Source organism: Populus alba, chromosome 19 (genome assembly GCF_005239225.2).
Source record: "Populus alba chromosome 19, ASM523922v2, whole genome shotgun sequence".
Taxonomy (NCBI): Eukaryota; Viridiplantae; Streptophyta; class Magnoliopsida; order Malpighiales; family Salicaceae; genus Populus; species Populus alba.
In genome coordinates this window covers 8,214,598-8,241,031 of record NC_133302.1, presented here as the reverse complement: position 1 = coordinate 8,241,031, position 26,434 = coordinate 8,214,598, and the positions used below count along the sequence as shown (strand labels likewise).

The 26,434-nt window shown below is 29.2% G+C and overlaps 2 protein-coding genes across 2 annotated transcripts; both read right to left on the bottom strand.

Moving 5' to 3' along the window:
- Positions 1 to 1,476: 1,476 nt before the first annotated feature.
- LOC118046744 (GDSL esterase/lipase At5g33370-like) lies at positions 1,477 to 4,716 on the bottom strand. The gene is made up of 5 exons (XM_035055753.2): positions 4,404 to 4,716; positions 4,160 to 4,287; positions 3,815 to 4,057; positions 3,337 to 3,589; positions 1,477 to 1,944 (listed from the first exon to the last, which is right to left on the bottom strand). Exons 1-5 carry the CDS (start codon positions 4,648 to 4,650, stop codon positions 1,712 to 1,714), a joined length of 1,104 nt encoding a protein of 367 aa, XP_034911644.1. The 5' UTR covers positions 4,651 to 4,716; the 3' UTR covers positions 1,477 to 1,711.
- A 16,794-nt stretch (positions 4,717 to 21,510) lies between these two features.
- On the bottom strand, positions 21,511 to 25,162 carry LOC118046743 (GDSL esterase/lipase LTL1-like). Its single transcript, XM_035055752.2, has 5 exons — positions 24,821 to 25,162; positions 24,601 to 24,728; positions 24,161 to 24,403; positions 22,771 to 23,023; positions 21,511 to 21,948 (listed from the first exon to the last, which is right to left on the bottom strand). The coding sequence occupies exons 1-5, from the start codon at positions 25,065 to 25,067 to the stop codon at positions 21,716 to 21,718; spliced, it is 1,104 nt and encodes a 367-aa protein (XP_034911643.2). The 5' UTR covers positions 25,068 to 25,162; the 3' UTR covers positions 21,511 to 21,715.
- Positions 25,163 to 26,434: the final 1,272 nt, after the last annotated feature.

The following is a 26,434-nucleotide window of genomic DNA, read 5'->3' as shown; positions in this document are numbered from 1 at the left end:
ATTTTTTTAATAATGCTACACTAGTGTGGTTATTTTAGGTATGTCGTGGGATAAAAAAAAATATATAATTACTTTAAAAATATAAAAATTCATTTAAGAAACTGTCTCAAAAATATATTTATTTTCTATTGATATCTTTCTATTTCTTTAATCAAAAACGTTTTTTTTTTTTTATCTTTATCCTTTTTTATCGAATACTAATTATTCCATTTGAGGATATGATTTTGGATACATGATTCAAGTTTTGTTATGATGATATTAAACTGCCCGTCAACATCTAAAATACCTCATACAATGTTACATTTGCTTGATTATAAACTTAAACGAAATTTTTATATAGATACTTAAGAAAAAATTGAAAAAAATTGACACTAATTTTTGCATGAGAGGTAAAATTGTAATAAAAAGTTATTATAATTCCAGGTTGATATTGTTTGTTGATGTAAAAGACTTCAATTTGACCCCCAATTTATTAATTTTATATTATTTGATTCCTGTTTTATTGAATTTTTATATTTCAACCCTAATTTTTTTTTTTTTTGTTATATTTCAGTCTAACGTTGAGGGAGGAGAGAGAAATAATTTGTTTAGCCACAAAATGACCAATATTGGTGTTAATAGATTATTCTTTGTGTGGAGAGTTTAATATAGTAGTGGTATTTTTAACAACTTCGAAAAAAATAGATCAAGATCTTTAAAGTATTTTTTATTAATTTGATTTTTGCCTTTTAGAGTGAGTAAAAGGTGTTTTGGATTTTGAAATGAAATTGAAATTGGCAGGATGTTTTTGGAGGTGTTTTAAAATGAAAACAAGTGAAATTTTGGATTTTGAAATCCATAAATTAACTTAGACCCCACTTTTCTTGTTAATAAAGATGAATGACAACTATAATATGGATGACACGTCACATACCTCACATACCTAGATGAATGACATGCCATCCAATCTATTAAATACAACAAAAGAAATTGGGTGGCTTTGATTTATTTATTTATTTATTATTATTATTTGTTTAATTTAATATTTAATTAATAAATTCTCTCTTATTTTTATTTGTAAATTGTTTAGTTTAACTATTATTTACATAGTAATAGTATTTTTGTGGGTTTTTATAATTTCATAATAGCTTAAAAACATTCTTGTAGTTTTTCATTAATTTTTTTTTCTTTTGAATTTTAGATAGATTAGTTGTATTTGTATTATGCATTTTATAATATCATAAAACATATCCATAATGCTGAATTTTTTTTATCTTAGTATTTATTTAAATCTACACGTAGTTTAGCGCAGCACATCAATTAATTTATTTTTATTTTAGTATTTATTTAAATTATACAACAAATTTTTTTTTTATTTTTCTAAAAGCACTTTTAAAATACAAAAACAAATAACATCATCATATGCTAAAAGCAAAACCTGAGTTACAAGATAAATGAGAAATTAAAAGGACACGGAGAGATGAAGGAAATCACCGGCCGAAATGCTTACTTAATATGAAAAATACATTATCATAAGAAAAAAAAAAAAGTCTAAAAAATACATGGCAACATTAATTTAATCATTCTGATAAAATCCCAATTTCAAGACACTTAAAAACAACATAACACCATACATTTCCCTCGGAAACCACTGCAAACAACATAAATTATGACATAATATGGAAGGATGGAAACGAAGTTTTGAAAAGGAGGTGCTTCTTGATTCTCTTCTCTAGGTCCTCGAGTCCAAGGCCAGGATGGTGCTCAGATTCATGGGGTGCATATAGGTGGCGTCTCCGGTGAGAATCTGCTGAACAATAATACCGTTTGCCCTTTCCGATGGGTGGAAAGGGTCCCAAAATGCGTAGACGTCACGGTCAGGGCACAAGTTTGAAGCTGGTGTGCATAGCCCTATACCATTGTACGGTCCTTGACCACAACATGCTATCTTTGATGTCACGAATCCTGCGTAGCAGCAACAATATTTGCGTTAGAAAAAACTTTCTGCTTTTATTTTGGGCTTTTTGCGTGTTTCTCGTGGAACTTTGTTGAAACTGTGTTTCTATAAAATTTAATTTTTTTTATTAAAATTTAATATGATTAATATATTTTAGATTATTTTGATGTATAGATGTTAAAAATAATTTTTTTAAAAAAAATATCAATAACATATATTTTAATACAAAATATTATTTAAAAAATAATCATAATCACTGTGAAATACACTTAAAGTTAATTCATAAACGCAGAGGCTTCGACATGATGCCCAGTGACATTAATGAGGTGTTCTTTTCAATATTAACAATTTTTGTACCATTCTTTTACATATCTTTCTCTTCTTTGGGTCAAGCTTGCACGTCAACGCAGATTAGATTTTTTTGCACAATCTAATTAAGCCTTAAGAACGTACGTACCCCCACATTAGAGATGATTATTGCTATTTAATTATGGGTTGGATTTTATATATATATTTATATCTTATTTATTATTTATCATGAAAAGAAATTTAAATATTTATAAATTATTTATTAAGTTTCGAGTATTTAATGAGTATTTATTATCCACTATTATTTATTAATTAATAAAAAAATAAAATAGTTTATATATATAAAACACATACATACATATATGAATAATATTTATCATCATTTTATCATTTAATATACATATATATACTTCAAATATATATATATATATATATATATATATCAATTATTGTATTAAAAAAAAATATTTTATCAATATATTTATATAATATAAATATATAATTAGATTAGATTGGAATAGGATTGATAATATTCATACTTTATTTATTTATTGTATATCAAATCTAAAAAATTTTTCTATCAATTCAGATCAAGATAGGATAGATATTTACTTGATTGGCGTTAAGGTTTTTTTTATTTTTGTGTTTTAAAAATATTTTAAAAAAAATTTAAAAATTTTATATTTATATTTATTTTAAATTAATATTTTTTTGATATTTTTATATTTTTAACTTACCAACACATTAAACTAATTTTTTTTTATTATTATTATTAGCAAAGCATTCTGGCAACAGGCCAGCACATACAGCACAACTGTAGTGAAATTGACAAATAAAGTGTATATATATATAATGTCACAGAGGGTAGCTTTCTTAATAAATGCAATTTGATCATCTCTCTATGTGTAGGCTGTCCCCTAAATTTCGTCATGAAATTATCGTCATTTTTCATGTGTGATGTAACTAAGACATGATTAGACAAGTAGCGTCAACCTCAAATCAAAATCCATCATAATCTTTTTATTTTTTTTATTTTTATTGTATTTGCGGGGTTTTTTAAAAATAAAAATAATTAACTTGAACTAGCTTACCATATGCTTGAGGGTTGTAAACAAAGTTAGCTGTCATTTGCCTTGTATTAGCAGCAATAAAGATATCCGTTCCATATTGATCGTTGAGTTGTCCAAGCATTTCAGTGAGTTGAGGGTTGTACAAGGAAGCTGCTCGCTGTAACTCGGCCGAGCACTGCCCATCCGGGCTCCTCATCGCAATTTCTGCCGGCACGCAACCCATTGGACCTGTCCCGGTTACGAGAACTCGACGTGCTCCGAGGTCATACAGCCGCTAAACAACATTTTGAGATAAAATAACATCAAGTTAAAAAATGCAATAAAATAAAATTAATTGATGTGAAATCTTGTAAAAGTGTTCTAATATTTTAATACTTAAATTAATGTCAACGGCCCTGTATGACAGTGTTGTGGCGGCCAGGTCTCCTGTACTCGGAGGTGATGGACAAATTTGCATGCTGTACACGGAAACATGTGAAGTAATGTAGAAGAAAGTTACCATTAGAAGCTTCCTGTACTCGGAGATGAGATATCTCACGTAATCAGGTAGCCGGAACTGGCGTGACCTTGCTGAGAAAGGCACCAAGTAGTAGTTGTTAACGAAATCATTCCCGCCGACTGTAATGAGGATCAGTGCTCCATTTACGAGTTGCTGAGTTTGCTCAGCTCCGACGAGAGCCGTAACACGACTCTGGTATTGCTCGAAGTACTCCAATTGCTTGTACATTCTAATTATGTTCAGCTGCAAAACGCATCACTTCAAGTCAAACCATTTTCAACTTATATTGGAATTTGTAGTTTCTTTTTTTATTGATTCAATATATATATAAAATGGAGGACTTACAAACTGAATTCCAGTGTCATTGAGGATCCCAATTCCAGCTGAAGCAAAATTGGCACCAACAAGTAGCCTCTCTCCGGTTAGCTCGGGGCTTAGGTAAGGCAGAGAGGGTTCCGAGCCAAGTTGTTGACCTATGTAGCACATGTAACGTGTTAGTCCTAACCAAAAACATGTCACATAAACCATGTGCACAACATTGAAATTAAGGCACTTAATTGTCTGCAAAAATAGAACAGGTAAACCTAACTGATGAAATCAGGAATGCTTAAGCCATTAGAGAATCGGCCGGTCGGTAGCCGAGTTGGATAATCGATGCCGTAAGGCGGCGCGTCTGCTCGTGCCGAGGTGACGAGGTAGTTGTTATTGCCATTATCAACCAGTGAGTCTCCAAACACAAAGAACGCCCTGGCTTCTGCTTGTGGAACAAACGTAGTCGCCATTGCCACCACTAGACCAATCAGTGTGGAGATGGTCATGGTTGCTGAGCCAGCCATGGCGATGGTTTGGAAGAAAATCTTAGAAGTAGCTAGGTTGATAGCTAATGTGGGAGAACAATTTCTTGATGCATGGATCGAAGAATATTGAAGGACTTATATAGCTAAGGGTTACTGTCGGTGGATTAAATATAGGCCCCCTGTAAGTAAAGCAATCCAGTACTGGTAGTTGTGCGTTCATACTTTACTATATTGATGGAGTTAAAACACTTCTTTAAAACTATATACAGTTTTATGGTTAAGTGATTATAAGTTTGAATTTTATTATTTTTTTATTTATTTAATAAAAATTAAATATAAAATAATATAAATTTATATAATTTTAAATTTAAAAAACTTTCACTTTAAAAAATATATTAAAAAATAATATAAATTATATCTAAAATTTTACCTGTGATCTCCTTGACGAGACCGTGCAAAATTACAATAGCTCGTACCGAGGCACTAAAGGCAGCGGTGATCAGAACTTGTATAACTGAAAATTAAATACAAACTTTCCAATTATGTAAACTCTTCCTTGTAATAAATTAAATAGTTGATTCTGCACTCCAAGGAATTTGCGAACCAAATTAGGTGGCCACCAATAAGTACTAGCTAGCCGGGAGGAATTCGCTAGTCGGAATTCTGAAAATTTAATAATTTTAGTATTTCATTAATTTTAAGATGAAAATGCATGGAGATTAATAAATAGTGGTTAAAGTGCAAAAATAATAAAAGTAATTATTATTGTGACGAGTATAATAAATGAAAAAAAATATAATATATTAATTTTAAAAACAATATTTTATATTTCTGTTTCTGTTTTTCACTTGCCCCGATGAAAATGAAACAACAATTAAATTTTATAAATTAATAGTTTTAGAACATGAAAATTTATTAATGAAGTAAAATATTATTTAATCAAGATATTATTGTAAACTTCAAATTTAAACAAAAATATTATTTAAATGAGGTTATTAAATATGTTAAAATATTATTTACATTCTCTCTTTTCATTTCCATTTCTATTTCATTTCCTTCAATTAAACACCTACAAATAATTAGAATAAAACTTCCATTCTAATTTCTACCGATTTGATTTTTTTTGTTAGGTTGAAAAGCCCCTTAATGCCGATAACTTTCGGCTGCTTTCTCACATTTTCTCAATATATCTCAATGAAATGACTTAGAATATCTAATATTAGACCAATCTTAATTTGCTTGAAGCCTTTAGAAATGAAGGCTATCACGTCGATTTCAAATTTTACAAATTTTAAAGTCATTAAAATTTACAGAATTGTTAACTTTAAAAATAAAATTAATTAAGTTACGTACAAATTAACCTAAATATTTATATTAATAAAAAAATATGATAACGAAGATAATCACTCTATCACTACGATCAATGAAAAAAAATTTAAATTAGATGGTTCAAGAAACTCTGTAGTTTTTTTGTTCAATCTATGCCATTTACTTTTTTTTTTTTTTGATGAAAAAAATAATTAAATTCAGGGTTTTGATGTACATAAATCAAAATTAAATTCTTTCTTTATAAGATCTTAAAATTGCATCTTTTATATCTACAAGATACGTTCAAAAAAAGTAATTTGTATAAATGATTATTTTGAAGATTGAAGTCACAAAATCAAGAAATTAAGAGGACAAATCTTTAAAACCACTAAACCATTCTCTTAAAATTAGGCTCATAATATCGATGAAAATAGAACTCGAGGGTAACTGGCCACGCTAATATATATTGTGAACACTTGTAAATTTCTTGTCGGCTAATTATGACGGTGATCATAAAAGGATATATGTTAGCCAGTCACATTGATTTGATTTCTCATAAGCATAAGGTGTATATATTCAAAAATACAAATTTCCAAAATTGCAAGAAATATTTTTTTATTGAAACAATATTCTAAATGATTTGCTCTTATATGGATTTTCTTTTTAATGAAAGTTTATGAAGTTTATTAAACTGGTCATCCAGAGAATATAAAATCGACAAATCATAAGAAAGATAAACAGAAGTTAACACTACCATAATTTTTTAATTTATCAATAGAATATTTTATGGGTAGGTAACCAATATATTTACAAATACAATTTTTATTGATGGGTTTACAAACGATAAAGTATTACTACATATTTAATGTGAAATTGTTTTTACAAAATATATTCAAATTAAATATTTTTTTTAAAAAAAAAAAGATAAACATTACTATCAAGTAAACTATAATTTATTAGCAAAGAACGACTTATATCATAATTAACTATATTTTATAAATATCAAAATTTAATCAATGACATCCAAAACAGTAATTTACTGCTAGAAAATTCATAAATAACAATGAAATTATTAATAAAAAATATTTTATTGATAATATTTAATAGAATATATTTCATTAGTTAATTTTTACAGAATTGTCGACAAAATAGAAGTTATTAAAAATTCCGACATATGCCTAATATAGAATTAAGCCTTTCTCTACGTTTTTTTCTTCATTCAATTTATGTGTAAATCATTACTTATTTATCAATAATGACTTTACCATCTAATTTAGAAGGGATGATGTTCAGTTTTGTTTGATTTTTATCAAAAAAAATAATCAAATTAATTTTTTTTAAAAAAAAAAACTATAATAGATTCAAACTAACCTATTTGTTCGGTTCATTTTAGTTTTTTAAAACAAAAAATTAGTTCAAACCAGTTTGTCTTGGTTTTTTCAGGTTTGGGTTAGTTTTTTCGGTTTGTGTTCGGTTTGATTTTTTTTATTTCAGATTTATAAAAATCAAAATCAAATCGAACCAGTTGATTTTTTTAAAAATTTTAATCAATTTTTAATTTTTTTTTAATTATTTTATTTTTATGTTTTTAACATAATCAATTTATTAATTTTTTTACTCATCTCTAGTATAAATTAGCTTGCAGTCGGCAGATGTCTCAAGTCTCAACATTATGGATAATATTTTCTTATTATTTTTGGGTTAGAAATGACGAGTGTTTTCATTCCTTGAATATGGACGGCTACGACCAGGTTTTGCGGCAATAATTGCAGCCTCCATCTTTCTGGTGTTGATTAATATTGTACGGTCCTCGAATATCCTTCTCCTCTTGTTCTTTTATTTTATACTCTGTTCATTAAGGGCTATGATTCTACCCTCACTAACTACCTTAACGGCTACTAAATTGCTGTCTGTAATTAAAGTTGTTTCAGCTGATTTTTGAAGTATTATTGTTAAAAAAATGTACTGAAATAATTTTTTATTTTTAAAAAAATATATTAAAATAATTTTAAAAAATAAAAAATAATTTAATTAAAAAAAGGCTTTTAAAATGCTAAAATAAAAATGATGTTATTGAATTAGTATGAGCTTTTTGAGAGATGACATTTTTCTTTAGTGAAATAGAGTGAATAAACATTTTTTTTTTCTCAATTTGTTTTCAAAAAAGGAAAAAGATTGAGTAAACTCCAGCTATGATACAGAAGTTAATAACAACAAGTGGCGGTGGAATTGATTGCATAAATGGAGGCATGATCATGGAAACAGTGGACCCAAAACCCTACGGACATTAATTTTTTATTTTTATTTTTATTTTTATTTTTTTAGTTCCCCATCCTTTTAAAGAAGGAAGGGCCAGGAAAAAAAACACACATAGTTTAGAAGTTTAAGGTTAAATGTGCTTTTAGGGTTTGAAAAATTCTATTGTCCAATGTTCATATGAGCTTCAATCAAGGTTAAATGTGCTTTTAGGGTTTGAAAATTCCATTTTCCAATGTTCATATGAGCTTCAATCAAGGTTAAATGTGCTTTTAGGGTTAAATGTGCTTTGCCATTGTGCTTATTGCTTACGTTAAATATGTTTGGTAGTTCAACAACTACTGCACATTATGGTTTCAAATTTAATTCAGTTGTTTTTCGAACTGTTTTTTTAGGCGCTTTAATTCCTCTGCATGGCCAAAGATACATAAAGTTCATGTCCCTACATCCACGTTCAAAAATCTGTCTCCATATATGTATATATATCTTTCTACTTTCTAGATTTTTAATCTTTATTTGTTTTTTTAAAATGGGTTTTAAAAAATATTTTGCAATTAAAAATATTTTAAAATAATTTTTTTCAAAATTTTATATTTTTATATTAACATATTAAGATTATCTAAAATTATTTATAAAAAAAACATCGATTCAAAAAATATATGAACTTGCCATCCATTGATTCCCTTGGACAGGTACTAATATCTCAAATGATTTGTTGCTTTAGGCTAGGCTGCATACCGGATCCATAGGTAAAGAGGTGGTAGGTACAAATTAATTAATTATAGGAAATACTACTACCTTTGAAATTTTCCTACTGAAAATCAACTCAGAAAATGGTGCATTTAAATAATAATTTTGCATGCAATATACTAGAAAAATAAAACACGAAGAAGATGTTATATTATAGCGAATATGTCAGATATTGGTGGACAAGTTCCAAAAAATATGAAGCATAAAATATGTCTTAAAAAAGGTAGAAATTAATTAAACTCATAAACTAATATTAATTTTTGAAAAACAATTAAGAGGGCACTGTCCCTTCTATGACATGTAAGTCCACTCCTGGCTTTGAAGAGACACCGAAAACATTGAAGAGAGGAAGGGAAGAAAACCGAGAGGAAAGAAAAAAAATAACCACTAAAACATGGCACAAATTTTGTCTAAAATCATATGGGAAAGGTAACTCTACTTTTATATTTGTTGTTTTGAGATTATGAGGCAAAATGAGAAGGAAACCCCAAATGAGGTAACGTAGGGTTTTTGCATCCTTGATTGCAAAAAATTAAATGAAGAGATTGAAAAATTAGGATGAAAAAAGTATAATTTCAGATTATATAACAAAAAAAATTGAAGCATATTAAAGAAGAAACCCTAGCTAAGACCAAGTAATTGAATAGATGAAAGGAGGATAGAATGGGATGATGCAATGTGTTAATTATGACCTTGACAAGCACTTAGGATAAAATGCTTAAGCTGAAATGGAATTTTAACAAATGCTAGTACCCTTATTTTGCATCATGAGTTGTATAGAACTTGTTTGATTATGAACTTAGAGGATTGATATATGATTAGTGCGTGATAACATAAACATTTTTACAATGGAAGTAATATTTCACATGAGTAAACTAGAAGGAAGGAAAATATTGTGTTTCAATCAAGAGGAAATCTTTGTATGATGAACATCCTTAGAGAAACAAACTAAATGGTAGAAATTGAACTATGTATAATGTGAAAATAGTTATTAGCTTGTGTTTTATTATTTGGAATGATATGATTGAGAATGATAAAATACATACAAATTTGTATGCTCTGTAGGGAAAGAAAAAAGAGAGGAAAGAGGAAGGGAAGAAAACCAAGAGGAAAGATAAAAGAAAAAAAACCACCAAAACATTTTGTATGCTCTGTAGGGAAAGAGAAAATGTTTTCTTATTTTCTTATAATAAATGAGAATGTGATGATATCATATGAAGAGCACAAAGTATGCTTGGTGGAGAAATGATATAGGATTCGGCTATTTTAGAAGAAAATAAAAAAGAAAAACCTCCATGAAGATAATAGTGATTAATAGATCTCCTTATAATATTTGATGACTGAGTGTTATTATAATGGAATGGAGACATTACATGTTATCCTTGCTTCATAAACTATTAGAGTTGAATCGTGTTGTGGCCTATGTCCTAGGTTGAGGTATAATCTTTAGGAAGAAAACTTGGTATTGACTTTATATATGAAGTTGGGAAAAGAAATATCGTAATGACTAAGTTTTCGTTGATGATTTTCAGTGTCAAGGGGAATAAGTTCTCGTTAGTGATTTTCAGTGTCAGAATGACTTAATTTTTGTTGATGATTCTTAATGTCACTCAATTTTCATTGATGATTTTCAGTGTTACAACAACTTAGTTTTCACTAACGATTTTTAGTGTCAAAGTGACTCAGTTTTCGTTGATGATTTTCAGTATCATAATGACTTAATTTTCATAGATGACCTTTATTAAATATGGAAACGAATGTCTTATTATAACATTATTGATATGTATATGTACAAACACAAGAGATGTTTGTATGAATGTATGTGTTTACATTTATATGTTTGTGAAAATGATCTTTGATGACGCCTAGATAATATATTGAGTAATGGTCATTGTGTGTCAGGCAGTGCAACCAACACTGAATCTTCGACCGAGCAAGTACATACTAAAGGAGGAGCAAGTAGGTGATTTCCACCTTCATCTAATTTTATTAAAATTTTGAAGTATTCTTGCATAATGTTGATATCCGAATTCAATAGTTTAAATTATTCATGAATTGCAATGAATGATGAGATTAGCTTTGAGTAATATTATCCACGTTGGATAACCGGGAATGAATGATAAGTTGGCATTGGCTAATAGTATTCACATTTCCAAGTACTTATTGATACGTTGAAGTAAAGAATACTAATGCGTCAATTACAATTGGAATTAATGTTTAAAAAACCATATATAAATTGATTATAGTTAGGAGAGAATAGTTTTACTTGGAAGGACGTTAGACATGCAAGGATTCCTAAACCATAATACATGTTATCAATTGATGTTCATTATAGTTTAAATAAAATAATATGGCATAAGGTCGTACGAAGATGTGAAGTAAAATATTAAGGATAGACTTAGTAAGAAGTTATTAATGAGAATTTATATATTTAAATGTTAACACAATTACAATTATATTTATATTGTCCAAATATATTATAAGAAATGCTTATACACTTACATTGAGTTTGGTTTGTAACAGGGACATCTTATGACCATGGCATTTAGCAATTTTTTTAATAAGTATTTTTGTAATGAACTATGTAATAGTATGAATAGACGACTTGTATTGTATAAAAACTTTATGATGTTGACATTCAAAGTTGTGGCTGTATATTATGGTGTGTATGAACATTTCATGTTATGAACATGATGGACATGTATCCTTTCTTTTGTAGTATTATAATGTGTATGTGTGTGTGTGTGTGATATAATGAATCACTCAATGATGTTTGATTATTGAAATGATAATTGTTAGTGGTTGTAATTCTTGTACCAGGTTTATCAATTAGGAGTGGATGTTACTTTGAATTCACCATGTTTAATTCCTGAAATAAAATGAAGTGCTATAACGGGTATTTCTTTTATCGACATTTTTTTTCATGTTGAAGAGTATGTTTAGGGTAGAAAAACATATAAAAGTGTGGTTTGTGTTAAGAAATCGACTTCTAATGAGTTCAAAGTTGACTATTATAAAAAGTTAGAAGACATAATTGAATTGCAATTCATAGTAAGCAGAATAAATCTTTTTATTCAAATGATATTTGTTTGATACCATCAACAGAGGAATCAAAAAGAGGAATCAAAGTAGATCTCCATAATGGTTTAATCAAAATTAATACAAAGGCTAGACCATGCAATATCGACAATGTCTTTATTTTTGTCAAGCAATACTAGCAAGTTTATTACACATATACTCTTTCTTTAAAAAAGGATTGTTTGAGAGTTAATTGATTATCCATAGCGAAAACCAAACTTAGAGGTCATGTCCAAGTTATTCATGATGGTAGTGATGAAGTAACTACTAGAGATGATGTCTTTTAACTTGATGAGTTAGTTGATCCATATCGAGTTACTTCGTCTGCCGATTTAGAAGAAAATTCAAACTTCTATATCGTTGAGGATACTTTTGTTGATGTTGAAGAGTTAAATGATGTTTTGAGAACTAGCAGACATAAAGAAGTCGATGAAGAGATGATAATGATGAAATCAATGTGGAAGATTGCAATGGAGATAACGATGATTAAATTAGAGAAGAAGAAGATTTTGATTAAATAGTACAACATGAAAGTGGATAAATAAAAAATACATGTATAATTTGGACACAAAAACTATTTCATACCGATGGCATTGCCGACAAAATATAAAATACCAATAGATATATCAACAAATTAAGTTCGTCAGTATATTCCTGAAAGGTTAGAAATTGTTCATTTCTCATTAGCATTGTTTATTACAGATGGAATAACCAACAAACTAAGTCTATTGATATATTCATGAGAGGTTGAGAATTGTTCATTTCTCTTTGGAACTGTTCATTAATGATGAAATCATCAACAAACAGAAAAGTCATTGAAGATATTTAAAGGGGCTTTCTAAAAATATTTTATTAAATAAAAAAATTTAATTAAATATTACACATAAAATCATTGATGATCGTGTTGAAAATATTAATTTTTAATTATCCATCGGTAAATCTATCTATAAAAAAACCTCAAATTAAAATACCAGAACCCTTAATTTCATAACAAATGGGCATCTTCTTCTCTCTACAAATCTTTTTTTCTCTATGCATCTATCTCTTCTTCTTTTTATTCTCTCTCATTCTCTTCCTCCCACACTCCATTCTCACGCCAATCTTCCTCCACACTAAGTAAATCTCGTTCTTCTTCCTCTCTTTTGTTTTGCCATGTTTTGTTATGTTAATTAGATTTTTTTTATTATTATTCTCAATCTATTCTAGAGACATTTCAGTAAGGTCCTCCACACCAGCAAGGAGAAGATTTCAAGGGCAATCTCCTTCTTCTTCTTCTCATTTTGTTTTCTTTTTAATTTTCAAAACTTAATTGTATTTTTGTAAGGGAGAATTTGTGGGACATGTTTTAGTTGTATTATTATGATTTCTTGTATGATTTTCTTATCTGTTGTAGTAGATTTATAAGACACCATAGTTTTTGAATCTGTAGCAGTCAAGGACATAGATCCACACATATATGAGATATCAATACATGTAAATCTCATCCATGATTAGACTCTTTCTCCTTTCATTTAATTTTTGTTATCAACCAGAAGATTTCAACATATATTTTTCAAAACATTAATGATTTTTTGTTGTTTGTTTATGTTTTCAAAGATACAATTGTTTTAAAAACTAATTTTTAAAAATTGAGTTCTAATTAATGAAATGATTTATCAGGATATAATTAAAAGAATAATTGTTTTCATTTTTTTTTTAATTTAAAATCTTGATAAATATTATGAACATCATAAAAAAAATGCATAAACTAAATGAAATACAACAAATAAATAAATATAGTTAACTAATTTTTTAATTTTATTTTATAACATTAACTAATAATTGATGAAATGTTAGGTAATGAAATTATTAGTTTGATTACTAAGTACATGTAACTTAAATAAAAATAATAATTAGTTTTTCTATTTAGGATACTTGAAGGGTAATTTAAAATATTATTTTTTTATAACAAATAGACATTTATAAAAACAATTATTTAGGATACTTCAAGTGTAATTTTAATATTTTTTGTCAAAAAATAAAATAATTATAAAAAAAATAATTGCATTTCTGTTTATGATACTTCAAGTGATAGTTTAAATGTTTTTTTATAAAAATTAATAAAATTTTTAAAAATTAAAATTTCAGTTTAGCATACTTCAAGGATAGGTTTTTTTATATGAAAAATAGCAAAATTGTATATATATAAAAAACTCATTTAACATTTCTGTCTTTTCTATTTTTTTTTATTCCAAAAGCTATCGCAACGAGTCGGGCCACAACATGGCCACCCGAACAAAGCATATTGAGTCAGGCATGGTCACTGGACCAAACGTTATTTGATCTAGGTTGACCATCAGGCCCATGGCTTTTGGGTCTGGAAAAACAAGCCAAACTTAAGGCTTTTGGATTTGGGATGGCCATCAAACCTTTTTTTTAATAAAAAAATAAAAATAATTTATAAAAAAATATTAATTAGAATTTCTATTTAGAATACTTCAAAAGTAATTTAATTTTTTTTATATAAAAAATATAAAAAATATATAAAACATTATTCAGAATACTTCAAGTGTAGTTTAAATATATTTTTATAAAAAAAAACTATAAAAATAATTAATTAACATTTTTATTTAGGATACTTCAAGAGCAGGTTAAATGTTTTTTTAATAAAAAAAAATAGAAAAATATTTTTATAAAAAATTATTTAGGATACTTCAATGGTAGTTTTAATGTTTTTTTATAAAAAATATAATAAAAAAATTAATTAACATTTCGGTTTATGATACCTCAAGAGTAGTTTAAATATTTTTTAAAAAAATAAAAATTAGAAAATATTTATTGTAGCGGTTAGGGTTAAGGCATGACCCCTAGACTCAAAATAATTAAAATATTTTTTATATTCTATATATATTTTTTTATATTTAAAAAAATTATTAATTCACCAAGAAGCGTGACAACATACTATTAATATATACATAGATACACACACATCCAATTATTTAAAATAATAACCCAAAAGTTAATGACGCCAAATATCTCGAATTGAAAGGTCGAAATTCTTGAAAACAAATCTCTCATCTTTCATTTTTGATACCGCCAAAGTGTCTAACTTTTCTTAATGATTGTGATTATGATTGATAACAGACATCTTGCTTTCATTTGTTATAAACTCGAGGAGACAAAGACAAAGATCCACCACCGTGCGCGCATTGCATGGAAAATGATTAAACGAAGCTCTTTTTATTAATGGCTCCTTAGTAGTGTCTCAATAAATCTCTATCAAACCAAAAACAAAACAAAACAAAACAAAAAAAAAAAAAAACAGAAGTTGCCTTAATACGGCGGCGCCCCCTTTTTTTTTTTTTTTTTTTTACATAATCTTTATTATTTAAATTCAATTACCCTTTTCTTCCAGCATTCGCAACTTTTTAGGTTTATTTTAATTTTCGTGGGCTGGGCCTTTTGGTGAGTGGTTGGATTATCTTTATGATTTGGGACATTTTAGCCCACAAAGAAATTCCTGGGCCTCTTTCACTTTATCTTCCATTTCAAATGTGAAATCTGCATTGTTGGGTTATTACGTTTTAAAAAAAAATTAATTTTTTTTTATTTTTTTATTTTAAATTAAAAATATTTTTTTTTATTTTTTAGATATATTTTAATACGCTAATATTAAAAATATTTTTTAAAAAATAATCGCAACCACATTCTTTACTTGCACCTTCATTATCTCTTTTCTTTGGTCATAGTTCTAAGCCGCTGCCCATCATTCCTTGTAAGAGAAAAATAAAAAGAATCAGAAGAATTTGTTGGACATGTACAATATTAAGTAGTCTGGTTCTATACATGGATCTGCGTGTGTGATCTTCCATGTTGAGTAATATTTGATGGATTAGTGTACTTTTAAAATTTCTTTCTTTCTTTTTTTGTCTAAGTTGATGTTTAAAAATATAAACAAAGGAGAGAATTCCTGTAAAAGAATGGGGTATAAACGAGAAAACAAAATCTAACAAGGATTGTGTTATGATAGAAAATATAAATGATCTTAAAATTCTCGCTCGTTTGGTATTATAATATAGGTTATTTTTTAAAATGATCTTTACTTGAAAATATATTGAAATATTATTTTTTTTTTATAAAAAAATTATTCTTGACATGAGCATATTAAAATAATCTATATATATAAAATAAAAAATAAAAAAAATTAAATTTTTTAAAATATTTTTATAATACCAGAATTAAATTTTTTAGCATGTACCAATTTCCTAAGTAACTCTCATGAGGTGCTTCACAGGATAAGGCCCACTTTTAATGTCAAATGTCCCTTTAACACATATTAATAATTCTCAAACAATTCTGATGGCGGTTCAAAAAAAAAAAATAGGGTTCGAACGGCCTGCCCTCCGAGCTCGAATGGGCTGAAAAAATAAGGCTGCCCAAAAACGGAGAAAGAAGCCGGAAAAATGAAGAACATCAAACGGAGACAGGAGTTGCAGGCAGGAAGAAGAAAATAAATGAGTGGCACGAAAACCAAGAGGGGAAGAGAGAGGGAGAAGGAAAAGGAAAATATAAACATTCACATACAAAGGCATAACTTTATTAAAGAATAATTCAAGTGCATTTTATTATATAAAAAAAAATAAAAGAATAAAAAAGAGAGAAAAATCATAGAAAAGGCCGAGGCCTAAAAGATTGGATCCTGGCGCATTGATTGATAGAGGGAGGCCTTACACGTGTGGGTCTCCAAAGCTGGGTTTGCAAGTCTAATCTCCGTTAATTTTTTTTTATATATATATATATATAAGTTTTAAAGGTTAAAAACACATTATTCACCTATTATTATTTATAAAAACACGTTAAAAAAATTAAAACAAATAACACAATATCTTCACTTTAATCTCCACCAGTCATAAAAGAGGTGGTTGGAAAGTCAAGTTAGGATTTCATAAACTATAAAAATCATTTTCAATCTATTATTATTTATAAACACCTAATAAACATTATAAACTAATTTCTAATTCTAAAATACCCACAAATTGATTTTAAATTAAAAAATTAAGTAAAAAATCCTCAACCCCAGTCTAGTTTTCCAATGACATTAAACTTAAAAACATCTTAATGACACTCATTTTTTTCAAGAGAATTTCGTAAGAAAAAAACCAACCATTTTGGTCCAACCAAGAACATTCTCTCTCATCTTATATTTTTTTGTGACTCTTATTTTTTTTAAATTTTAGAGATTGAAATGTAAAAAAAATAAAGTTTAGGATTGAAAAGCAAAACAAAAAAGGAGGAAATGAAGAGGTTAAAAAAATATAAGGATTAAAGTTAAAGAGTTGTTTTGAAAACTTAGAGGGTTAATAGCATAAATCGAGGAGAATAGAGAAAAAAAGATAAGGAAAAACAAATGAAATACCACTAACACTAAACCAGGGATCAGTAAGCACATGTGTTGCCTAGGATGGAGGGGTTGTCGAGATGATTTGAATATCATCTTGAAAGTCATTGTTTTGTCCCTAAAAACCCCGTCACGTGTTGTCTGGATAGCGAAGAAACAACCTACATGCCAATTGTTTTTTAAAATAATATTTTATATTTATCAAAATACCAAGTTGTCTCTCATTTAACTTGATCATAACTAAAATACCAAGATAAGAAGACAAAAAAGCTCATGGATGCAAATTAAAATTTTTTACCTTTGAAAAATAATTTAATCATTTTATTATGTTTTAAAAAACAAAAAGCACAAATTATCCCTGATTAATTTAATAATAATTATAGACCTTATGAAAAGATTGTATTACTTCTTAATAGTTGGGCCAATATATATTTTTATTGAAAATAACAAAATTGTTATTATATTGTTACAATCCTATATGTATTGTAAAATCTTGAACCCTTTAATTTAATATTTGTCGTATAATATAATATTAATTCTTTGGATAAATCTTTTATTATTATTATTATTATTAATAGCAAACACAAAGACGGAAAACAATCCTCTTAACAATCAGAGACTCCAAATTATGACCTAACAATTTATTGTTTTTGACTCTCCCACTTGTCACAGTCAATAGTCAATAAGGATAGCGACTATATATATATATATATAGACTAATTAGTCTAGACCTTAACTAATTCTTTGAATTCTAAAACTAATAATTATATAAGTATTTAATAGCTCTTTAATTTTATAAAACCTGAATTAATAATCTTTTAAAAATATATCTTTTTATATGGAAGACAGTAGAGTGAGCACCATAAAGCAGCAGCTCTCATTTTCTGAAATATTGATGTGGGGACTTCCTGAATATCCATGTGATCGAAATAAATGGGGCTTGGCCGGAACTACGTAACTCCATAATAATTAGGATCAGATTTGTATATTATAGCCCTTAATTACAGGCTACACAGCAGAAAGTCAGAAACTGAATTTATATGATTTTGGTCTATTTATACAATTATTTTCCACTTGAATGCGTAGTAATTTGCATTGAGCCATTCAAGAGGCAATAATTCATGGCATGGCAGTGCTAAAGCGACATAAAAAAGAATTATCTGATGAAATCTTTAAAAAATCTTCACATAGAATTATTAATCGATTTTTCCTCGCTACATCCTGGATTTATGGAGTAATGATCTGGGCTGTTTTTGAAAAAACATTTCTTTGTAAGAATAAATAATAATCCTTTGATATTTAAGTTTGTAGAAATATGAATATGGAAAAAGTATATATATAGTAAAAAAAAATAAAAAAAATTAGAGAATGGATATCTATGTGCGTTGGCCTAGCTTATTTTGGCTGCTTGCCGGTGACTGCATGCATTTATACACCCATGACATTGGATTTCTTAATGGAGAAAGAGGTCGTATCATTTATATCAATGATAGAGAAATTGGTGCTCAACCATGCTTGTAGATCTTGTCATTCATTGGAGGAGAAAATGGTGCTTTGTTAGTATTATGCATGCTTTTTGTATATAAAAAATATTATTGGCCAGCTATAGTTGCTTGCGGTTGATATGTTATGTCATAGTTGTTATATCATCCGTGTTATTGATTAAGATATTAGTATAATGTCATTAATGCAAAGATGTTATATAATCATGTGCGTTATTGATAAAGATATTGGTGATAAATAATATCATTAATTCAGAGAACAATTCATATATTACATAAAAAAAAACTCATGTGTGCATAAAAAAAAACTGTGTCACCACTCTTAGAAACCTAAAAAAAACATAAAAGAGTATGCAACTAGGTCTAGACTGGAATTTTGGCTTGCAAATTTCCAGACACTTGCGTTTTTTTTCTTTCTTTCTTGTAGAAAAAATCTTTAATATCACTGTCCAAAAGCAGGAAATGACATAAATTAATGACATAAATCTTTAATATCTTTAATAAAAGAGTATCCTTGCCAACTTTTTTTTGTTTTCCGAAGAGGTTTGAACTCGAAATCTGTTATGTGATAAAGGAGATATTAATGCCAATTAAACTAGTTATCAATGGTAGTAGTTATCTGTCTCTAATGCAATTAACACAGGGGAATTAAGACACATAAATACTTGTTTTATTGTCTCATTAAACGTTTCTAGCACCAATGCAGGGACCTAGAAGCCAATTACATAAATCAAACCTTAATTAATACTTTGCACAAACTCACCAACCTCGCCTAATTAAGGTACAAACAGTATCAAGAAGAATATAATTGTTCATAATGATCATTAATAATTAAGAAATAGACCAGTTGTGACTGTCTAAATAATTAAACCCTAGAATCCAAGGCCATGATGGTGCTGAGATTCATCGGGTTCATGTACTTGGTGCTGCCGGTCACGATAGTGCTGACAATGACTCTGTTAGCTTTCTCAGTTGGATGGAATGGATCCCAAAATGCGAAGATTTCTCTGTTAGGGCACAAGTTGGAAGCTATAGTGCAGAGTCCTATCCCATTGAAACGTCCCTGTCCACAGCATGCAACTTGCGAAGTCACAAATCCTGCGTACAAATCATTTGGAATAGTAGATCATTGTTCATTAGTATAGTACTCTTGCAATCCAAAGCTATGAATTATTTAAATAATTTTCATATTAATTGTGTTACAAATTCAATAAAATACTTAAACCGATAGATAAAGTTTTATCTTAGGATATGATCTATATTATTCTCTAATACACTCTTTAAATGAAAGTCATTTTACTTAAATTGTTAGATGATATTTCAAAATATGATTTATGAAATATTGATGTGGGGACTTCCTTATCCATGTGATCGAAATAAATGGGGCTTGGCCGGAACTCCGTAACTCCATAATAATTAGGATCAGATTTGTATATTATAGCCCTTAATTAATTACAGGCTACACAGCAGAAAGTCAGAAACTGAATTTATATGATTTTGGTCTATTTATACAATTATTTTCCACTTGAATGCGTAGTAATTTGCATTGAGCCATTCAAGAGGCAATAATTCATGGCATGGCAGTGCTAAGCGACTGCAAAAAGACGAAATCTATCGACAACACTTCTAGCTTGTTGTGCGAGAGCATCCATGTAAACTATCTGATGAAATCTTTAAAAAATCTTTACCTAGAATTATTAATCGATTTTTCCTCGCTACATCCTGGATTTATGGAGTAATGATCTGGGCTGTTTTTGAAAAAACATTTCTTTGTAAGAATAAATAATAATCCTTTGATATTTAAGTTTGTAGAAATATGAAGATGGAAAAAGTATATATATAGTAAAAAAATAAAAATGAAAATTAGAGAATGGATATCTATGTGCGTTGGCCTTGCTTATTTTAGCTGCTTGCCGGTGACTGCATGCATTTATACACCCATGACATTGGATTTCTTAATGGAGAAAGAGGTCATATCATTTATATCAATGATAGAGAAATTGGTGCTCAACCATGGTTGTAGATCTTGTCATTCATTGGAGGAGAAAATGGTGCTTTGTTAGTGTTATGCATGCTTTTTGTATATAAAAAATATTATTGGCCAGTTATAATTGCTTGCGGTTGATATGTTATGTCATAGTTGTTATATCATCCGTGTTATTGATTAAGATATTAGCATAATGTCATTAATGCAAAGATGTTATATAATCATGTGCGTTATTGATAAAGATATTGGTGATAAATAATATCATTAATTCAAAGAACAATTCATGCATTGCATGAAAAAAACTCATGTGTTCATAAAAAAAAACTGTGTCACCACTTTTAGAAACCTAAAAAAATACATAAAAGAGTATGCGATGACAAGAAGATTGAACAAACCGGGTCTAGACTGGAATTTTGGCTTGCAAATTTCCAGACATTTGTCTTTTTTTTTCTTCTTTCTTTCTTGTAGAAAAAATCTTTAATATCACTTTCCAAAAGCAGGAAATGACATAAATTAATGACATAAATCTTTAATAAAAGAGTATCTTTAATAAAGGAGATATTAATGCCAATTAAACTAGTTATCAATGGTAGTAGTTATCTGTCTCTAATGCAAATAACACAGGGGAATTAAGACACATAAATACTTGTTTTATTGTCTCATTAAACGTTTCTAGCACCAATGCAGGGACCTAGAAGCCAGTTACATAAATCAAACCTTAATTAATACTTTGCACAAACTCACCAACCTCGCCTAATTAAGGTACAAACAGTATCAAGAAGAATATAATTGTTCATAATGATCATTAATAATTAAGAAATAGACCAGTTGTGACTGTCTAAATAATTAAACCCTAGAATCCAAGGCCATGATGGTGCTGAGATTCATCGGGTTCATGTACTTGGTGCTGCCGGTCACGATAGTGCTGACAATGACTCTGTTAGCTTTCTCAGTTGGATGGAATGGATCCCAAAATGCAAAGATTTCTCTGTTAGGGCACAAGTTGGAAGCTATAGTGCAGAGTCCTATCCCATTGAAACGTCCCTGTCCACAGCATGCAACTTGCGAAGTCACAAATCCTGCGTACAAATCATTTGGAATAGTAGATCATTGTTCATTAGTATAGTACTCTTGCAATCCAAAGCTATGAATTATTTAAATAATTTTCATATTAATTGTGTTACAAATTCAATAAAATACTTAAACCGATAGATAAGGTTCTAGGATATGATCTATATTATTCTCTAATACACCCTTTAAATAAAAGTCATTTGAGCTTTTAAATGAAAGTCATTTGGGCTTATAATTTGTACATACTTATATTTTCTCGTGTTTAATTTTTATCAAGCAAATAAAGATAATGAAATTCAAATTCATGACTGCTTGATCATCAAGGCTCTGATATCATATTAATTAAAAAACCAAATCAACCCAAAATATTACTTAAATTGTTAGATGATGTTTCAAAATATGATTTATGTTATTCTTTAACAAATTATTTCATGAAAATAATAAAAAATTACATGGAAAGTCAATTGATCAATCATTAATTTGTTAAAAATAAAAATAAATTGTGTGCGAGGAAGCAAACTCAACCAGGGCACATCACTTGTATACCTAATATATATCACTATGGCATTGACTCTTAATAGTCCATGCATGCATCTCCTTCCATTAAATATATCAATGCATTTTAGTCTCCTAAACGTATATGGGCTATATGTTCGGTGCATATGCAATTCTTTATGCATATAAACTTCTCCTTCGTTTTTTTTCCCCAGAAATCTCGAATCGAGTCCGAACTGTTTTTCTATTTAGAAAAAAATTCTCTCTTTTTGTTAATAAATAAGGTACTAATTAATAGCTTGTTGCACCTATAGATTCTTACTTCGATGACTTACCATATGCCTGAGGATTAGTAACGAAATCCATGTTCGCTTCATATGCATTGGCAGAGATGAAAACATCCGATCCAATTTCCCTGTTGAGTTCCAATAACATTTGCACAAGTTGTGGGTTGAACAAGGCAGCTGCTCTCTGCAGCTCAGCCGCACATTCTCCATTTCTGCTCCTCATCGCCCTCTCCGCTGGAACGCAACCTAATGGTCCCGTCCCCGTCACCAAAACCCTACGTGCACCCAATTCATATACACTCTGCATAGTGAAACATTAACTTACTTTATTAATTAAGTTATAATTTAAAAGGATGTTAGATGAATTGCTGGTTTGATTACATGGCGAGACAATATTATTTGAAGATAAATATATGGAAAAAGGAGTTCATTTAAGGCTACAAGAGCATCAACTATACTTTTCTGCGTTTGGTGAGAGATTAAATGCAGTACATAGCGCAGACTGCAGAGTTTCTGTGTGTCTAGCGTAAGTAAATTGGACAGTAAGAATGAGAAAGTAGGTCAAGACGTCAAGTCATTTTAAAAGGGCAAGTGATAAATTACTATGGATTACAAAGAGGAGAGAAAGCATGAAGAGATGCATTCTCTGTAGATGGATTTGGCCAAAAAGTTTCAATGAGAACTCATCTATCAATGAAAATGACCTGAAAGGTTTTAAATAACATGTCAGAAAACATCAAATGCTGGGTGGCCTCATGAACAGCGAACAGGCCAAGCAATAAACTCCTTTGTCGGCTTCACAGAGTCAAGAAAAACTTGTCTTGCTTGCCAATGAGCTAGTGTTCTTTCTCTTAAAATAAAAATAAAATCGAGTTCAAGTCTCATTTATAAGAGAAAACTTATCTTGCTTGATTAAAGGAAAAGGTGATGCAAATATCGGTGAACTTAGGACACAAAAAACCCAAAGGTGAGACCCTCTAATTCATTACAGCGCGCTTGAGCCTCATTCAGTATATTTGACTTGTGTTACAAGATTTTGCCTAGTCAATGGGTTAACCTGATAATATATTTTGACTGGAGCAACTTAGTTTCACTTGGTTTTTTAACCAAAATAATGTGGTTTCAATTTTTTTAAAAAAAAATTAGATTGATTTGGATATATCAATCTATTCAACCCAATCTGAGCTTTGGGCTGGTTTGACCCTTGTAACTTCGCAGTTGACACCACTTTCTATCAAATTAAATGGTGCCTGAAAGCTCCATCACATTAATTTAATTTTGCTCCTACGTACTTCCATGTGAACATGTTGCTATAGTCTACTGAATCTCTTTGTAATGTCTCTTTTTGCAACAAAATCTTGTAAAAAAAAAAAAGAAATAAAAAGAGAGACTTGAAGAATAATATGCCCAGAGAAACATATAAAAACATGTATATTACCACTAGAATCTTGCGGTACTCGGAGATGAGATAGACAACATAATCAGGGAGGGCGAATTGGCGAGATCTTGCAGAAAAGGGCACCAAGTAGTAGTTGTTAACAAAGTCATTGCCGCCTAGGGTCATCAGGACTAGAGCTTGATTGACCAATCGTTGAGCTTGCTCAGATCCAACAAGTGCACTAACCCTTTGCTGATATTGTTGGAAGAATTGCAACTGTCGACGGATTCGGATGATGTTGAGCTGCAGTGTATATAATTAAGTTAAAATTGATATATGATGAACATGGTGTTCTTTTGCTTTTACGTACAATATAAAGTAAAATCTCAGGTGTACTTAAGTTTACTAGCTAGTCAAGGTCTTCCTTCCCTGTCTTGATGAGAAGAAAAAGCTTGGAAATTACATTACACGTCAAGAAATTGAATTGAAAATGAACTTACAAACTGAATTCCAGTATCGTTGAGAATTCCGATTCCAGCAGAGGCAAAGTTGGCTCCGACGAGTAGTTTTTCTCCCCTGAGCTCAGGACTCAAGTATGGCAATGTGGGTTCCGAGCCAATTGCCTGACCTAGTGATATACATGATTGTCATTAATCAATCTAGAGTGCAAGAAAAATAAAAGATATATATGCAATCTAATAAAAAAAATCATAACCCTACTGATGAGATCAGGGATGTTAAAGCCATTAGAGAAACGTCCAGTAGCCCGATGAGTTGGATAATCGACCCCATACGGCGGTGCATCAGCTCGAGCAGTGGTTGCAAGATAATTATTGTTGCCATTATCTACTAACGAATCACCAAAAACAAAGAAAGCCCTAGCCTCCACTTCCGGAGGAACACTTGCTAGTGTTATTACAAGCCCTAAAATTAAAGAAAGGAAACATGATGAGCTATCCTTACACATGTTTCCAAGCAAACCGTAGCACACCTTCAATGGCTGCCCTAACACAACTGTGATGTCCAAGTAAATTATGAGTGAACAAAGCTGGGTATAAATAATGTTCATCATCACTCCCTGCTATGAGCCCTCGATCGACGCGACATTAATGACTTCAACCACCAGAAGTTTGATAGATAAGGCCACAAGGGTTACTGTCACAACAGAAGCTAAGAGCGTACGCGTCGTTTCAGAACGTTATGTAGCAGAGATCTAAAATCATCCACCATGCCTTGCTCCTGAGCTCGACAACTTGCCATTAATGTACAGTCCATTTTCATGATATAGTTGAGCTGGCAGTAGTAATTAGGGTTTGGATGCTCCATATATAATATATAACGAAGTAAGAAAACTTTTCCATGCACACCCAAAAAAATATGAATGTTTGGAGTAACTAGATAAAAAACATCTATATATGAACAGTGGTGAGCTAGGAGTAACTAGATAGAGATTTCTTTTATGATAATCGAGTGGATATGTAAATAAAGCAAGAAAACCATTAAACCAAATTAAGGAAATCTAGCAAAAAAAGAAAAAAGAAAATGGAGCGTCGACATTAATTAACTTCATGGTATCCCAGCTTATTTAATTTGTGACCCCTTTCTTATTTCTGAAAGTTTTCTTCTTTTCTTTTCTTTTCTTTTTCGGTCAGGATTGAATGCTCTCTGTGTTAATTACAAGCTTAAATATAAGGCAATTTGATGGTGTTGGAATTTTATTTTAAAAAAAAAAAACAGATGGTGATGTAGTAAATGTATGATTATAATTGTTTTTTAAAGTATTTTTCACTTAAAAATATATCAAAATAAAATTTTTTTTTTTTTTTTTTTGATATTAACGCATCAAAATGATCTAAAAACACAAAAAAAAAATATTAATTGATTCGATTGGTTCAAGCAGGATCCAACATATATACTATGAACCAGCATCAACTATTTAATTTTGGCATGGAATGCTTTAAAAATATATATATATTTTAAGATATTTTTAAAAATTCTATTTATTTTGAACATTGAAATTATTAAACAATATAAAAAAATACATCAATTTAATATTTTTCTAAATAAAACATTTTAAAAAAATAAAAATAAAAATAAAAATCATATCCAAGTACAAGAAAATTGAAATATTGGTTAGAGCTGGTAGGTAGAAAACACATCAAAATCATTGACTAATTAATTTCTAGCATCGAGAAAACCTCATAAAGAGATTTTTCCAAGAGGGATGGTTGTAAAAGAACATCACCACCACCATCATTTTTTTTATTTCAATATGTTGGTGTCATGAGACTAATTAATAACTAGGGCTAGCTAGCCAGAGCTGAAGGAGCCATG

What these genes read in the sequence shown, in the direction of transcription:
- LOC118046744 (XM_035055753.2), bottom strand. Translation starts at nt 4,650, where the DNA reads ATGGCTGGCTCAGCAACCATGACCATCTCCACACTGATTGGTCTAGTG. An exon ending in ATGACACTGGAATTCAGTTT is followed by an intron (nt 4,058 to 4,159) that starts GTAAGTCCTCCA and finishes TGCGTTTTGCAG; the next exon opens with CTGAACATAATTAGAATGTA. An exon ending in AGTACAGGAAGCTTCTAATG is followed by an intron (nt 3,590 to 3,814) that starts GTAACTTTCTTC and finishes AATGTTGTTTAG; the next exon opens with CGGCTGTATGACCTCGGAGC.
- LOC118046743 (XM_035055752.2), bottom strand. Translation starts at nt 25,067, where the DNA reads ATGTGTAAGGATAGCTCATCATGTTTCCTTTCTTTAATTTTAGGGCTT. An exon ending in ACGATACTGGAATTCAGTTT is followed by an intron (nt 24,404 to 24,600) that starts GTAAGTTCATTT and finishes TATACACTGCAG; the next exon opens with CTCAACATCATCCGAATCCG. An exon ending in TACTAATCCTCAGGCATATG is followed by an intron (nt 21,949 to 22,770) that starts GTAAGTCATCGA and finishes ATTTGTACGCAG; the next exon opens with GATTTGTGACTTCGCAAGTT.